Source organism: Opisthocomus hoazin, chromosome 2 (genome assembly GCF_030867145.1).
Source record: "Opisthocomus hoazin isolate bOpiHoa1 chromosome 2, bOpiHoa1.hap1, whole genome shotgun sequence".
Classification (NCBI taxonomy): Eukaryota; Metazoa; Chordata; class Aves; order Opisthocomiformes; family Opisthocomidae; genus Opisthocomus; species Opisthocomus hoazin.
In genome coordinates this window covers 90,443,084-90,460,501 of record NC_134415.1, presented here as the reverse complement: position 1 = coordinate 90,460,501, position 17,418 = coordinate 90,443,084, and the positions used below count along the sequence as shown (strand labels likewise).

General features: G+C 38.9%; 1 protein-coding gene across 4 annotated transcripts in view; it reads left to right on the top strand.

Moving 5' to 3' along the window:
* The window catches only part of ORC3 (origin recognition complex subunit 3), a 42,832-nt gene extending 25,414 nt beyond the window's left edge, over window positions 1-17,418 (top strand). For 2 of the 4 annotated variants that reach the window (XM_075414393.1, XM_075414396.1), the window contains 9 exons: window positions 1,692-1,808; window positions 2,708-2,787; window positions 6,505-6,638; window positions 8,836-8,921; window positions 9,423-9,520; window positions 10,416-10,557; window positions 14,385-14,501; window positions 15,611-15,690; window positions 16,858-17,418. In XM_075414393.1, coding sequence (XP_075270508.1) covers window positions 1,692-1,808; window positions 2,708-2,787; window positions 6,505-6,638; window positions 8,836-8,921; window positions 9,423-9,520; window positions 10,416-10,557; window positions 14,385-14,501; window positions 15,611-15,690; window positions 16,858-16,963 — 960 coding nt within the window. In that variant the 3' untranslated portion in view covers window positions 16,964-17,418. Of the gene's footprint in view, window positions 1-1,691; window positions 1,809-2,707; window positions 2,788-6,504; window positions 6,639-8,835; window positions 8,922-9,422; window positions 9,521-10,289; window positions 10,558-14,384; window positions 14,502-15,610; window positions 15,691-16,857 lie in introns of those variants that run through there. The other 2 variants (XM_075414394.1, XM_075414395.1) reach the window with 2 other exon arrangements.

The window sequence follows — 17,418 nt, the reverse complement described above, 5'->3', positions numbered from 1 at the left end:
CCAGGTAAACTTGCTGTTCAGGCTTAGCACCTAAACCTGCAATACTCTTCGTCAGCTGCAATTTATATTCCGTGTTGTTACCACTTTTTTTAATAACTATGGGAAGAGTTCCACCTATTCAGAATAATCAGTTTTAAAAGCAATTTTGCATCCTAATTACTTACAACTGTCTGAAAGCTTTCATGGCAAATTTCATTTGAAATTATGTGTGACAATCTATATTTATGGAAATAACATTGCATAGTCTTGTGATAATATTTTCAAACTCTTCTAAAACAGAATATGCCTTTTCACTCTGTTATTTGGCAAAATACATAGTCCTACTGCATTGTGGTTTATGTATATTAACTACACCAGGCTTGAGCTGGGAAACAAGATGAAGGAAATACAGATGCTGTAATGCTCTTGGCTTGGGGGAAGAATATTGATGTAGCAGCATTAAAGGGAATGTGTTTTCTTCTCTCAGCTTATTTTGTGGTGGGGATACTTATTTATTTTTTTAATGATCCTGCTTAGAATTATAATACAAACTTGTGTCTACCCTAAGGTCTTGGAAATCATTTAAACAATTGTTGTATCGGTGACCCTTAAATTTTAAAAGATAAAAAGTCTGTGGGGAGAAATGTCTTTAATGTTTTTAGTCATATTGAACTTTTTTTAACATCAGAAAGCTCTCTGCAGCACTGTCTTTGTTACTTTCAGTCTTTGCACTATGATACTTAACCTTTCCACGTCAATACTTCTGTATGTTGCCTGCAGATAAAGTTTTGCTTTTCTTTTTAATCTTTGATACCCTTGTTTCGGTTTAATTTTAGATAACTTCAGTGGCTTGTGTTATTTTTTTCTTTCCATTTGGAATAGTTTGCTCACAGTTGAACAAAATGGCAATAAAATATGTACAGAATCCTGTGTTTTTTTTCCTCTGTAACTGAAGATAGGTGAGAGGTGATCTTCTGATTCACAAACTTAAATGTAATGAGCCCAAAGTACTTCAATACAGCTACTAGAAATTTTGAGTGCATTTTTCCAGAAGTGTTATATATGCTTCCATGGGTGGCCAGTGATAATGAGATGCAATCCAGTAAATTCAGTAGCGGCAGCAGTTAATAATTTCTTTTTCCTAAAACATGACTTTTTTTTCTGCAATTCTCAATCTGTGAATAAACAGAAGTCAAATTAAGAGCACACAGGAACAGCAACTGCATATTTTTTTTATTTTCTGTGAATTGGTCTTTTTACCTAACTAATAAATACAGCAGCCACCCACAATATAAGAAATAAATTTTTAAATGCATTTGTAATATAAAAATGCAGATAATAAGGGTTTGAGTAAAAGTAGCTATGTAATGTCTTATCACCTATTAAAGGTATAGTGTATAGATAGTCCTGTTTTTGTGAGATGACATACAAAATCTAAAGGCTAAATGTGGTTTAAAATGGTAAAATAATAATGCTAACCAATTATAATTCTCCAGTGAGAAGGTGGAATAAAGTAAAGTTAATGATATGCAATGTGATTACACTGAACTTGAAATACAGCTGTTTTGCATAGTAGTCTTAGTTTAACACTGGTGGTTTAAATCCTAGCACACCACAACATCAAAACTTCAGAGTCATTTTAAGTGCTTTATGAGAGTTTTAAATAAATGGATGTCAGAATGACTTATAAAACAATTATTCTGTCACTGCAGGAAATAACACAGAAGTTGCTGGAGGATTTGCATGTTTACCATGAACATTATGTTTCAGTTCTGAGATGTCTTCATGTTTTCACATCTTCTCTTCCAAAGCATCCTTTGGGCAAGCAGGTGACGTACTGTTATTCCTTTTTAGTGAAACATGGGAGCTTTTTGTTTCAAGGTATGATATCTGAAGAAGTATTTATTCTTTCTCTTTGCTTACTACTCTGCTGCTTTGCTCCCTGCGTCTTAAAATGGAGACAGATGCTTTCTTGCTATGGGCAGAGGACAACAGCATGTGGTTTCTTTAGTGGTGTGGATGATACCTTGTCAGTCAACAGGAACGAGTTTCCAGGAGGCGGCAGATGCACAGATCAGCAAAATAATCCGCACATTGACTTTCCCACATCTGGGGTTATCTGTATGCATTGCAGACAATGTATACTTTTCTACCACCGTTTAGCTTGCTAGTCAAATTCAGATTAAGAGACTGAGTTTTAACAACCTTCTGTACAGAATAAAATGATTGTAGTGGAACAGTGATAATTGTTCTTAACAGCAATATTGCTATAATGTCATTAAATCCACCTTCTCACACTGAACAATTTCTTCTTCCACTAGAAGAGCAATACATTCTGTGCATGTGCACTTGTCTGCTGGTTCTCAATGTATTCCACACTGTTATTAGAATCTGTCCCTAGCTACAAAATCAGCATGAACCGTCCCAGTATTTGAGAATAAAAAGATGTTTTAGTTGGGGCATTTGATTGGAGTTCCTTTCTGTTCTCTGCAGTTATCTTCATCTGAATGTTAGTTGTTTGAAACCTGGTGCAGAGCAACACATGGAATGTGGCAACACTACGAGCTTAGCTCTGTAAAGATACTAAATGCTCTCATTTCTTTTTGCAATCATTCTGCATCTCTGGAAAAGAAGCTTCAAAGAAATTGCATATTACTTTTGAAAAGCTTGTTTGTAAGAGTTACTTTGTTTGTAAAACACTATCCTTTCTTCACCTCCTGCATAGCAGATCAGGGAGCTGCACTGTGCGTGTTTGGAAAACCAAGTGTGGGAGACAGAGGAGTATAAGTCAGCTCTTCAGCTGGCAAGGTGATTTCTTTTTTTTTTTCCCCATTTTGTTTTAATACCACTGTACATATGGAGAATATCAGTCATCGGTTATTCTGGGTCTTAAAGCTGGGGATATTACCTGTTCGAAGCTAGTTGTCAGATTGTTTGCAAGTATAATTGACTGCTGTTTTAATTTTGTCTTTCTACTGTTTTCCATGAAACTCAACCAGGTTCTAATATCTCTTATGCCCTGAGTAATTATGCTGAAACCACTAAGATTTTTGTGTGGGAATGAGAACATCAGCTGGGTTTTGTCTTGTAAAGTACAATTGTGTTAGATATTATCAACCACGTTATCAGTTTTAGTCAGGCTAAATTTTAATCTGTTGTGAAAATTAGAATCTGTTCCAAATGAGTAGCTAAGGCCTTTCTTATTTTTTTTTATTTTACTGCTTTCCCCCTGCCTTCTTTTTCTGACAGTTTGTACAGAGACTGAGTTAATTTTTTGTGTTACTGTGAGTTTAGGATTTTAGGAGAGCCTACACTTGTATTGTCTGTCAGTGTTTAAAATGGAAGTGTCATCTAAGCCCATTTTCTTAACAGAAACCCCTTCAATTGCAAAGTTGCAGCTACAGACTTTTAAATGTGCTTAATCAGGGCAAGTGGCTGTTTCCTGGTAGCTGCATGCATTCAAACAATACACCGGTTCTGTCGCACAAGGGGCTGATGCAACACCGTTAACGTAACTGCCTCTTCAGGAGCCTCTGAGCTTGTGAGGTTTCATGTGTCTGACAGCAAAATTGCATAGAAAAACCATGTCAGTGGTGGGTGGGTGGAGGATAATTTTCTGGGCTCATATACACAAGGAAACTTACTCTTCAAACTGTACTGTTGCCACGCTGAGTGGTTCTTAACACATCGCCTGCGCTGTGTTTTTTACCCTCATCCCTTTGAAAGGATTACATGCTTGATTTGTCATTTCTACAGTCTTTCCTTTTTAATCCTTCTCTGACTCTCCTGACAGCACTTAATCACCTATCAACCCTTCCCCACGAATGTGTCATTTTGTTTTCCTGTACTATCTGTTCTGTAATCTCTAATAACTCTTGGCCATTTTTTCCTCTCCTTTTTCTCCTCCTATGTTTTATCTACTCTCTTCCACTGAATTCATCTGCCTCTTCTCCTATCTCAAAGTTGATGCTGCCATGAGATTCTGGATTGCTCTCCCTTTATCTCCTTATGTGTTCACCTCCCTCCTGTTTTTCCTCTGGTCCTGGCTCCCACTGTGGGAGCTTCTGATAGAAATACAGTGATCATGATCATTATTATTATTCACTGTTCCTTAATACCTCTGCCTTCCCAGGGGCCACATCACCTGTTAATATCCTTATGTTCACCCCTTCCCATCCCTTATTCTTCTTTTCAATGTTCATCTTTTCTTCCTTGTATTTAGAAAGTAAAAAATAGAGAAGCTTTTCATCAGCTTATTTCTTGATTTGTAACAAAGTGTCTCTTTTGCCCCTGGTGAATTATGTTTGAATGTGGTGTTTTCAGCTGTTACGTTGAGTTCCTTTAGTGGTTCGTTGCTTCCTTGTTTCTGTACTTCAGCCTTACCTTGGACTGGCTTTTATCCGTGCTCTCCCCAAAGATGGTGTTCCAGATGATCTAACTTTAGCAATCTAGAAAATAGTTATTCTACTTTCATCTAGTTGTCTAGAGTCTAAAAAACACCATGGGGAGACAGAGAGAGTGTGTAAGCTTTAGTTCACACTGGATTAATCCAATCAGAAGAGCGATAAGATGAAGAGATGTTGGAGAGTGTCTCAGTTGATTGGTTATGGGGAGCTAACTGGCTGGGAGATCTGATCAAGCTGTTAGGTGGCAAAACTTTGAGGACTGTCTGACCTGTTGTCTTCTGTCTAGACATTGTACTCTGTTTTTGTCTCCTAATCACTGGTGCCATTCATCACATACTGCTTATCACAATCCTGCCCTTGGTTGTCACTGTGGTGTTGACCAGTCTCTGTTACCACTTCCTCAGATGATTCCCCACTTCAGCATTCAGGAAGAGCTTCCATGGTTTTTGTCCTAGCTTCCTTTCTTCTCGTTCATAACTCGTCTCTGAATAATCTTCCTTTCTGCTTTAGGCCTGTCTCCTAATCAAATCGAAATCTTAACCCCACTCTCTGATACCTGGAATACCTTGCAGTAATCTCAAGCTCAAAAGGTTGAAAAAGGATCCTTTACTGTTTCCTGATATGTGATAACCATCCTCTTGCCTGTACTTTGGGCCCTGTAGTCCTGTTGTTGTAGTAAAAAAGTTTTTCTAGAACTTGCAGATTCTTTTTGAATAATACTGCTGAAATAAATTTGTTCTTTCCCATTCACCGATCTCCAAATCTGGTTATTCTCTCTTCATCTTTGGTGTTTAATTATTGCGGTGTTTTGTCTGACTTGGAAGAAGGCTATCTTGTTTACCCGTTGTATTCTACAAGACAGTTTCAAAATGTTTTCTAGCCTTTTATGTGGTCAAGGTCACCCTTTCTGTTGTTAAATCCTGGTGCTTTTCTGTACAAAACAAGTGTATCTGAAGGCAACACCTAACTTGCAAAAATCCATAACCCTGAATCAGATAAACTGAAGTTTCAAATTCTAGCCTTTATGAGCATTTAGTATCAACTGCCAGTTAGAAACTGAAGCTCAAATTGCAGTTGCCTCCCCAGACAGCCGTAAAGCTTCCGCAGCCTCTTCTAAATTCTTCCTTAAATTTCTTAGTCAGTATTTAGGTAGCTGAAACGGAGGCCCACTCACTGCCTGGCACACCGATCACCTTCATTTCATTCTTTTGTCATGCTCTGGTTTTTGTGGTTTTTTGTGTCTTCTAAAATCCTTAAACTGTTAGCACCTTTGTTTTGTATAAGACAAAGCAAAGCCACAAGAAAAGGCTGGGAGGGGCTGCTAGTAACAGCGGCTATTAACACATGCACATGCGTGATTTTTCAGATCCAGAGTGTTTAGCAATGGGAACCCATCGAAGTGACATGCATATGTAGTGGTACTGGCTTGATGCAATGACTGTAATTCTGGATTTCATTTATGGATATTTGCAAGGACTTACTTTGATATCTTTTAAATGAAGATTCTGAGACTGAGCAGTGCTTGGTGACATTTATAAAATGCCCTAATACATAATTAAAAGTCAGTAAATGCTAGGGTGGCAGTTGGGCTGGATAATCTCAAGAGGTCCCTTCCATCTTAAATGGTTCTGGGATTCTAGTGGTGGTCAGGTTTACAGCAATGAAGTACAGAAAACAGCAATTCAAATTTTATTTGAGAATCATTCTGAATCACAGAGAGTAATGGATTTTGTGGATGTGTGAATACAGAGTAATCTGGGGCTCTTTTATAATTTCATTTGCCATTCTTGGGAATGAGTTATGAACCCTATCATACTCTATTTTTTAAATTTATAACTCTGTGTCCAGCAAGTGTTGTTAGGTAGAATATCAGAAAAACTTTCATTGTCAGTTCTGCAGGAAAACGTGAAGGACATCTGTCCAAGTTGATTTGTTTCTTTCTGTTAATGACAGCAAAGAAAAAATTGACTTTACTGCAATACTGAAAGCTTGAATCTTAGAGGTTTTCTCTTTTATAAGGAGTTTTTCAAATTAATTTTAAACTTTTTTTCAACTAAAAACATTGAAAGCTGTTTCATCATTCTGCGTTTCAACTTCAGCCAACAATTGTGTCTTTTAGGATGCTGAATAAGTCTGATTTGGTAACCATGCTTCAACAATGTGTGGAAATTTTTGTGTCATCTTCTGGCAAGGAGTTTGATAAGACAGTAGAGAAGTTGAAGGAGTTCTTGACCCAATTTCAGAAACTAGAAGGTGGGTGTGTACCATCATACATTCCATTGCAGATTGTATGAAAGCTGTTTTATAATGTGACCAATGGGTATCATTTTCCCTGGTGATAGCCTGGTTTTGCATCAAACCATCAGATTTTTCAGGATTTTAGTATTTTTAAGTACGTGCACAAAATTAGGAAATGTTTATATTCTTTATTGGTATGTGGATCATGCTTTTTATAATACGGAAGAGTGATAGAAGATAAGACATTAGACAGATCAGCAAACATTACTGACTAAATCTGTCATACACATACTTTGAGCATTTTACCAGATGTTGCAATCATTAAAAACATTTAACAAATAAAACCAGATATAAATAGGAGCAGACTTCCTTATGACATGGTATTTAATCCAAATGTATATAAAGTTCTTTCACCTTCAGTTAAATTCATAGAAGAGCTAGGACACCAGGTGCCAGTGGTCAGGGCTCTGCTGACATGCTGTCACTTGTCGGGCCCATATATTTGATTGTTCATGGTAGAGGACATATTTGGAAGTTAAGCAAGGCAAATGAAGCAGCAGCCTCTTCCGTCTTTCGGAGGCAGGTGAACAGAAACTGCCGGTATCCCTTCTGAAATAGGACTATGACGTATTCCAGCATTCTTCTGGAATAGGAATTTTGTTGCTTCCCCTGAACTACAGAGGAGTGCTCCCCTGTGATTCCCTTTTGAAGATGAAGTGGTTATCATCTGGCCTGTTTTATGTATATTAAATGAAGTTCGTTATCAGTGTGGGTGCTACCCAGCATTTGGACAAGTAGGCAATAAGCCACCAAATGCAGTCTAATATTAGTTAACTATGGTAGTACTATGTAACATAGTATGCCATGTAACTAACGTTCTAGGGTTAACTGAGGCTTGTTCAGAAGAATTGGCTCTTGCCTGTACTGTGTATTTTTGAATAGATGTAGTAATAGCAGGGCTGTGGAAATAGGCGATCACTTTCAAAAAGCTGTATATGGCACAGAAGATACCAGTACTGAGGAATCTGAACTACAATGGAAAACTTAAAGGTTCATCTAGTTTGGAAAAAAAGTATTGACTTCTGCCTGTATTTTTCTGTGATTGTGTTGATTCACAGCAGGAATTTTCAGAAGTCTGCCAGAAATGTTATATACCCAGATCTCCCACAAGAGCCCTTAGAATGAAAGGATAGTCCAAAAATATTTTTTTTTAACAACAACAACAAAGTCCATCTTCCCAACTGCCTAATGAACTGGAAAAAATAAAAACATGAAGTTTGAGGAAACAAAATATCCTTATGTTCAGTCTATTTTGAGCTGAAGGATTTGATAAAAAACATCTCAAAATACCTCAGTGTAGTAGTGGAGAGAGGAAGTCCTCTGTTTTGAAGTCGTCAACACAAATACAGATGTCCACAGGGCACTGGAAAATACCAACTCAATCTATATAGGTCACCAAAAGCTTTTATGTATCATGATTGTCACTGCTGATGGGAGCTTTACCTGTGATCAATAGGTAGAATCCCCGTCTTACTACCATCTTCATAAGTAAGGCAAGAAAATCTAGTTACCTTTTCTTTTGATTATCACTCATCCTAGCATTGATTGTGCTTAGGGAGTTTTTGCTTCCTTGTTTTTACCTAAAATTTACTAATTATTGGTGCAACTGATCAACAAACTACATGGCCATGAAAACAAAATTTTGTTATAAATTAAGATGAGAATAAAACTGGACAATGAAATATGTTAGCACACTTTTGGTTTGCTGCTCTGGTTGCAGTTTCTGGGTAAAGTAGAGAGAACTCATTCCTTAGTGGCTTTTTTGCACATGAGAAGGAAAAAATAGGCAATGTGTGGCTTTTTTGAATACTCCTAAAACATCAGTAGTATCTAGTACTTATCTGTCCAGCTTACAAATGTTGAGAGTATGACCTAGGATGACATAAGGAGAACTCAAGTGATGTGCAAGGCTTGTGCTGGATCTTTGCTCAGGGCTGAATTGCTTCAGTCAGTTACTTACTGTTGGTTAAGCTGCACTGCACACTCCTATTTTAACAATATCTTTTACAAGGTGCAAGACTCAAAAGCTGCCTGTGTTTGGGTCCATGTGAACAAGTTAACTGAACACTTCTCAGATTGCTTGGGTTAGGGGGTTTATTTAGGTAGTCAGGACTAAGTTTACCCCACATACCAAACATTAGTTTTGTTCTAGTAGCAGAAGCTTTCCAAGAACGAGATGTGTCCGTATCGTCACAAAAGGAGCTCCAGAAGAAGACAGACCTTTATCATCTTCAGAAGGTTAGGCCTGCGTAGGCTTTACTGACTAGTTCCTTAACTGAATCTTTTAAGATGTAATTGTCCATGGTTAGTTCCTCCCAGCTTGCTGGAGCTCTGAGTAAAGGTTGTATATAAGTAACTCTTCTTGAAAATGAATGAATAAGTACCAACTATGTATGTCAGGCCCACCTGACACATAGAAAATTATAGAAAATATCTGTCATAAACTAGGATTTTAAAATGCAAATTAGAGGGTTTTTTCTTATTTAACTTGTAAATTACACGCTCTGCCTAATACATATTTCTTTGAATTTCCCAAACTCCTACCAGTTTGAGAACTGAATACACTGGCCTGAATAAAAATAACTGCACAATCACACTTTCAGACATCATCAGTGAAGACGTGCCAGCAAAAATTAATTATACATGTTAAACATATAGATTGTGTTCTCCAGATATAGATTGTGTTCTCCAGCAAACAACTACCTCCCATGTAGTTTTATGCACCACTTTTTTTTAAAGACTTTGTTGGAGTTGAAGGAATCAAGGCGGTCTAAGAAACTGACAAAGTTTGAAATGCTTCGTTTTGAAGTTGTTGACTATATAGACAGTCTTGTAAGGTGAGCTTTCCCGTTTTATATTCCTGCATTAGTTTGCACCATAAGTTGCAGCAGAAATCTTGCTAATGTGTTAATCTTGTCAAGATTGTGTCTTGGTCCCTGCAGTATGAAGCACACACTTGTCTCCTCCTATTTTTTCTTTGATCGGGGCTCTAAAAATAATAATTTAAAAAAAAAATAAAAATCTCTTTTCCATAGATTAGTAGAAGCAATTGGCAGATGAATTGACCAACTTATTTTGGCTACAGGAAAAAAAAGCTGAGGGAGGACTGGGTATATGTGGAAAAATAAAGTCAAGAGTTTTTACCCTAATCTTTGCTGATCTGTTCTACTTATGAAACTCTATAGATGTCGAGTGTGATATCCTATCTATTTTGGGAACTGTTTTGGTGAGCAAGGCATAGCAGATAGGGTTTTGGAGGCTCTGTAGCAGAAAATGTGAAAGGCTTGGGGTGGGGGAAGAGATGAAGGCACTTGTTAATTATAGAGCCTTGGGGGGAGAGGCAGAGAAGCTAACAGAAGTATGACTGTATCAAGAAAAATGCTTCAAATATGAAGACAAAGATGAGCAGAGAGTCATCATGAGGCCTCGAGATGGATAAGGACCAGAGTACGTGACTGGTGTTGGCATTTCAGCTGCTGCCCTTATTTTTCATTTTGTCAGTGGCCCAGCTAAAGTTCTATGCTAAATCCATTAGATGTAGAGCTGGCAATAACTGACTTCCCTGCTTAAGAGTTGATTTCAGCGCTGTTCATCTTGTTTTTTCAGATTTGTCAGTACTGGTTGGGAAACACTTGTTCTTGTAGTCTCTGACTGCAGTAGGCTTCTGTTGTTTCCCTTAAGGTAAAGCTTGTATCTCCCCTCCTTCCCCCGTACCTCATGTTGCTTTTTCAGAAACTACCTTGTGCCTGCAGACCACAAGACTCTGCATGAGATAGTGTATTTCAACACAGCCAGTGTTCTCCGTGGGCACTTAAATGCTGCCCCGAGGACTGCACTTCATACAGCTTTGAATAACCCGTACTGCTACCTGAAGGTAAGAAACAAGCGAGTTGTTTGTGGTGCTGGAGTAGTTTCTGAAGGCTGCACATGAGGATGATGTGTAAGGCTTAGTTTTGCTCTTTCATGAATCTTGGCACGCATTCAGCTGTTTTGCAGAGAACCAGCAAGTTACTGTTGATAAGCAACTGGGGACTTTGCAAAGAGCTAGGGAATCTGTCTGGCTGAAATAATGCAAGTTATGGAAAGAGTTTTATATGGGGAATCCATTTTCCAGAGCCTGTTGTAGTCATGATCTTTTCTTTCTCCTGTAGATGTAGCAGAAAAGTCATTTTGTTCTCCATTACAAATGGGATGATTGTCCATGGGGAAAAAGACCGTGTCTGTGGCTTTTTCCAGAGACTTTCTTTACAGGGCTGGGGCTTAGTCCTCCCTGTGTAGACTTGCTGTAAGGTGAAGGCTCTGTTCAGGCGGAGTGATGACATTAACAATAGCTTAAATGCAGTATATTTAAAGAGTCCTTTGTTTTTCTTTTTAAATTTATTTTAATATCTGTTGTGTATTCACATCCTATCTTTTTTCCAAGTCCAAGAAAAGGACTGTCATCGATTCTATTGGTTAACCCTACCCTTTTCTAGAGAAGAAAAGCAGCCTGTTTTCTACTTCCTTCATAAATCAAATTCACAAGATGACCGAAAGAAAGGAATAGAGCACGATTTGGAAAAGGAGTGAACATACTTTTTTTTTTTTGTCCTTGATTATAGATGCTACTTGGGAGTTATCCTCTTGCCCTAGCATTTCCCTTAAAAATGTCATTACAGTTTTGAAGAAAACCTGGGTTGTAGCTGTATCTGAGTGATGGCATGTTGAGCCAAAGCCAACACTTACCAGGAACTGTACTCGATAAAGATCATTCTTTGAAATCTACAACCCGGTTCCTATTGGGTTTGCTGGCACTGTGCCTCTGTTTGAATGAGGGTTGCAAGTTTTGCTGTGTGCAGGAGTTATTTCTAAAACCACTTAAAGAGTTTATTTGTGAAAACAGTAGGTAGCAAGTGGGCTACTGCTAAAGAGACCTAATATGAACCTCAGTAATTTGTATTTTTAGAAAACCTTTAAAAATATAATTAGGACAGCTGACAAAATCTAGATACTGATGTGTTGAATAAGTATTCTCTTTGATGAGTTGACAGTATTTAAAGCCCTTTCATCCTGCACTTTGTTCTTTGACATACTTGAACATATTTCTGTTATTTTCTGAGTAGATTTTCAAGGTTTGGCAGAGTTTCTAACAGCAGCAGCATTGGCTGAGTCCCTTTCTTAGCATTTTAATCCATGTGAGTCAAAGAAATATTTTTTCTTAATTATGACTTTTGCATGGCTTGTACTTTACTGGGCCATGACCAAAGCAAAGTTTTCTTGAGCTGTACCTTCCAGAAGGCTAGGACAGAAAAGGATCTGCTTCAGTGGAGTACCAGCAGATGATTAATATGTGATGCATTTCTTACAGGTATCCAGTCTAGTTATTTATTTAGCAAAACATGAACCAAGGATCATACTTACCCTTGGAAAAAAAAAAAAACAACGCTCAAAAAAAGTGTAATTTAATTTTCACTGATCCCTTGAAAATTCCACAAGTTACAACTCTGAATACCAGTAAGGCACTGCTTAGCATGGTGTCAGCACAAGGAAATCTGATCTTGGATCTTCCTGGGGTTTAGATGCAAGTAGAAGGGCAATTTTTCACACTGATGTCAAGGAATGAGCCCTATTACCTATGAAGACACTTTGATTGCTATGAAATGAAAATCTTTTGAGTTGCAATTAAGCTCCCGTATCAGGGAAAGCGAATACTCACATTTAGTCCCTGGGACAGATAGTAACATCAATTCCAGAGCAAGGTAGAAGTCTGTCCTCTGTCTAGCCTCTGGGGCAGGGTCAAGCAAGAGAAACCCCTCATCAGCAGTGTTGTGGGTTGCTCCCGCTCCCATACCCTTCTCTTTTTCTGCAGCAGCAGCTCTGTGCTGTACGGGTGGTTTCACAACTGGCTGTTCGTTCTAGGGCAGCTTCCTGCTTGTCGGTCTGGTTATTTCCTCAGGGGACAGTGTGTCTGCTGCTGCCTCAGGAAGCTGAGGTTTCACCGCACGCAGCTGCAGCTCCCTGCCGCTATACTGTAAAGACTTGGCCTCATTAGCACAAGTGAGGCTGAATTCTTTCAGGTGCTGGCAGAGACCATGCAGTGCCCATCAGGAATACCTTTCCTGGATCATTCTTGGCGCTTGCATGTGGTCCAGCCAGATGTTAACTTCTACAGATGAACCCATTCCAGGAGAGTGCAGTTGCTCTAGGCGTTGCATCCTGTCTTGGTTGTGAGAACTGTTCTGGCCTTAAGATGAGAAAATCAATGCAGTGTCCAGCAATGCGAGAGTCGGCACATGAGCGAGTGGTAGGAAGCCACAGAGTTAGGTGAAGTAGCAGAGGGGGAAAGAGAAACGCTTAGGCGTTCCTCTGGGCAGTGGTGACCCACTAGATCAGCCAGAAGGTGTAAATTCACCTGGGCCGGTTAGTAACACAGTAGTATTTGAAACTATTATGGTACACTCCTGAATTATAGTTGGGTAAATTCATGTCTGGATTGTAACATTTTGAGGGTTTAGCTGTGTTACTCTGAATTTATCTGGACGCCATCTGGACTGAACTGACAGGCATTAACCTAATCTCTGCAGCTTTTGTGTTCCTTGTACAGGATAAACAAGCTTGAAAACTGTTAGGCTTTCTGGAAATTGTGAAATGTCTCGCAAGTGCTAGAGTCCAAACTGAATCTAAGTCTCACAAATTGCAGGGACTGAGATCTATGAAAGGTAACCTAGAGATGGTCGAGCAAAGTTATATTCTTTGCACAACCTTCTTTCCTGTCTTGAAAAGCAGTTATTTATGAAGGTATCCTTGCTAGGGCTTTACAGACTTCCCAAAAGTAACTGGTATATTTTATGAGCACATAAAAGCATTTTAGCAAAAATTTCATTGAACTGAAAGGAATGATCAGTGGTTGTTTTCCTGTTGAGAGAGCCGGCTTCTTGGAGTGCATGAAACTGAAAACAGAAAAAAATAATTATGAACTGATACAAAATGTTGTAAATTTCCACAGCTCTGCAGAGACTTTTGCTTCTGGCTCAAGTGGCTTTTTTACTTCTCAAGTAAATGGTTCAGTGCTGATCACCTGAATTTCCTGACATATAGAATAGTTTGTGAGAAATCAGGCTTTTGCCTCTATAGGTGCCGAGTTTCAAGCCAGAGAGAAGTGATTGTTACAGTTCAGAGATAAAACTCCGAGATGAGAGAAGCAATTTTGCTTTTTAGTACATGTGATGATAGAACTATACTAAGACTTCCTCTTTCTTTTCAGGGGGGCAGGGGGGAGGGACACACTTCTGTTTTCTACATAATACAGTCTGAGGCAAATCACGACTAGTTTCTTTCCCTGAATCCACAGAACAGAGTATTGTCTGATACGCAAGTAGAACTAGCAAAAGAATTGGGGGAAAGCTTAATCACATAAGCACTCATTAGAGTAGAAACTGCATAAGCGTGCAAAATTGTAAGAGGGACACCAGGAGTGAAGTACCCAGGTGATTTTTTTTTTTTTAATTGCTTGTTTGTTGTTTTTAATGGTACGTTTTCCTACTTTCCTGTGGGTTTTTTTTTTCTTTTGTACCATCAACTTGCCATTAAACACACAACTAGGAAATATTTGGTTAAAACAACTACTATGTGAGTTTCCTGAAATAATGTTATATCTAGACCTAGAGATTGCTCAGGATTAGAAACTGATCAAAGTTACTGCCTTCATATTTTTTTCATCAGAATAAAGCTTTGAAGAGTGATGGAGGAAGCATTTCTAATAAAGCCCCTGACATATGCATTGTGTATAAGCTTCATTTGGAGTGTGGCAGATTAATCAATCTTGTCGATTGGTTAGAGGTATGTGACAATGCAAACAGTGCCTTTACCTGCTTTCAAAAGTATTCTATCTTTATGCTGCATGTCTGCTTTTCTTTAGTGCCCCTTTTGACAACTTTAATCATTGCACACCTCAGTCCCCCCTGTGCAAGAACACACGGTAACGCCAGTCACCAGCCCACAGAGTCTTCCTCTGACTACTGTGAATCATTTACTTTCAGCATTACTACTCCATGATGAAATCTTTTGCTTCTGCTTCTATTCTATGCTCTGCACAGATCAGATTTTATGCTTGGCAAAGCTACCTTTTCTCCTTTGTTTTTAAGTATTCCGTGACACTTTTATGGGAACAGGCAAGTGCTGCTGCTTTGGCAAGATGGGGCTCTGGGAGAGAATGCTTGTGCTAGGGAAGAGCAAAGGTCCTTTTAGCCTGATATCCTGTCTCCTGCGGTCACCAAAAGCAGAGAGAGTGTAACAAGAGAACATATGTTAATATTAGACATACTCTCCAACTACTCCCTAGCTCACCATCATGTTTTAGCTCTAAAGTTTCCTCAGCTGGAATGGTTTCTCTGTATTTTGTAAGCATACCTGGATTACATTGTCAGTATAACTTTTAGCAAGAAATTCTGTAGCTTAACTACGTGCGATGCAGAGGACACTCCTTTTACTTGTTCTGTTTTGTTTGCTGCTGCCTTGTTTCTGTATCAGAAATAAAAGTAGACAGAAGATTCCCACCCAGCTTCTTACTGTCCCTCGATTTTATAGAACTCTTCACAGCCAGCTGATCCCCTTTGTTCTTCCAGAATGTTTGAGCAGTCTCATTCTGAGAATGTTTTCCAGTTCTGTATTTTTTGTGAGAACGGGTTGGGGACCGGAACTGTATTGGGATTTAAAATGCAGGCACACGAGTTCACACAGAATGATGTCTTTCATACCGCATTTCTGCCGTGGTGATACATAACCTGGCTTGCTCTTTCGATTGCTGCTGAACTGACAATTTTGTGGAGTTATCATTCAGAGATCTCATTCCTCCTGAGTGATAGTCATCAGCTCAGAGCTCATTATTTTATATGCAGCTCTGTCTGTCTATGAAATGTGTTAAAATTGTGCTGCTTTTCCCTTTCTAGGCTTTCTCAACTGTGGTGATGGCAGTTGAGGGACCAAACGCAGATGCAGCTTCCTCAGACCAGGTGGATGATATCATCCAGTATCCTTTCTCATTTCTCTCAAATGCTTACAGGATTAATGAACCGGGATTTTTAAAATACAGTTTCAAGTGTACTGATAACTAATTCCAGAAAAATAAGACAACCAGTTTAAACAGCCCTAATGTACTGAAAATGTCAGAGAAATAGATGAGCTGAAATAATTGGGCTGGGGGTGGCGAGGTAAGAGAGCAGCTTTTGTCCGTAGGAGCTGTTTGGATCTGGAACAGAACCAACAGTCCTTGAAACAAGCTGAAGCTATTCTACTCGGTTAAATCATCTGAGAGTTGGTACAGCTGCTGTATACGGGGAGAGCATTACTGGGCAACAGATGACAGGTTTAGCTGTGGCCTAGAGAGCAAATGGAGAAAGAGAGACAGTAGTTTACGATGAGGAAGATGGAAGCACCAGCAGAGGCAATGCTTACAAAAGCAGTATCTCTGTAGAAGCCAGGAGTTCTAGTACCTTAGAGCTGAGAATTTTAGTTTCTCCATTCTACTTCTCATTTTGTCCTGATTCTTAAGTTCTTTTCCTATTTAAAGTAGGAGCATTAGAACCAAAACTCATGGCTACAACCAGTAGTGCTGCCACAGAGAAGAGATGAAGAACATTTATATGCTTTAATACTGCACTTAGCATTCCTTTAGTATAAGGCCTTTGCTTTGTTGCCAGCTCCGCTGGTAATTAACACAAAACTAAATTCTCTATTTAACTCAAGAACAGATGCATCTGGAACACAAGAAGAAAGGTGTAGTGACTAGTGAGTAGAGCAAATGTGGTGCTGTTTCACAAAACCATAAAAAATATGTGTGTCATCTTCCCATCTTCTTGTCAAGGAATGTAAAAGTATAAATTCTTCCTTTTTCTGAGAGACTACAAAATTACTACCTTTGTAGGCCTTAAGCTTCTCTTAGCAATGGGGAAAGGAACTCTTCCTTCACTGCCACATTGTATGCATGTAGCAAAAGAAATACTGATTAGATTGAAGATTTGTGCTTCTGTGGGCAAATCATGCTCTGCCCTTATTTCCAACAATTTTAGTGTGCAACACGGTTTGTGCCATCTGTCCTTGCCATGACTTAGAAATCTTTCCCTCCCAGAGGAAGAATGGATTGTCTCCATCAATGTGTCATAAAAACATACTCCATTTCCTTTACTGAAACGTCCAGTGCTCGTTTTATTCGAGCTGTTTCTGAACTGGAACTCTTGGGCTTCATAAAACCTAGCAAGCAGAAAACCGACCACGTGGCAAGGCTGACCTGGGGAGGCTGTTAATGTGCCACCAAAATCTTAATAAACCTGTTCTTTGTCACATTGTGCAATGGCTGTGTTCCTACTAAATGAGTCCTCGCCAACTCTGCATGTTGAGTCAAAGTGAACAATGACTGAATGCTCGCAGAGACACTCTTCAGTGCCTGGGCAGACTTGAATAGCAATGTTGTTTTTTAATACTCAGCCTCCCTGTGTAATGTACTGCTCTGTTAATGCTCATGTCCCAAATGCTGTATTGTTGTGCCAGTTTTAATCTTTGATGTGTGATATTTAACATGGTACTGATATAATTCAGGCTAGCAAGCGAAAAGGAAAACACTGGCTGTGTAAGCTACAGAAGTGAAGCAATATTAACTTGCTCATAAGCTGATGGGATTTGAGTCATCATTATAAAATGCCTTCCACATTCTTGAACTACAGATTTAAAAATAAATAAAACCAGTATGCTAAAAAAGACA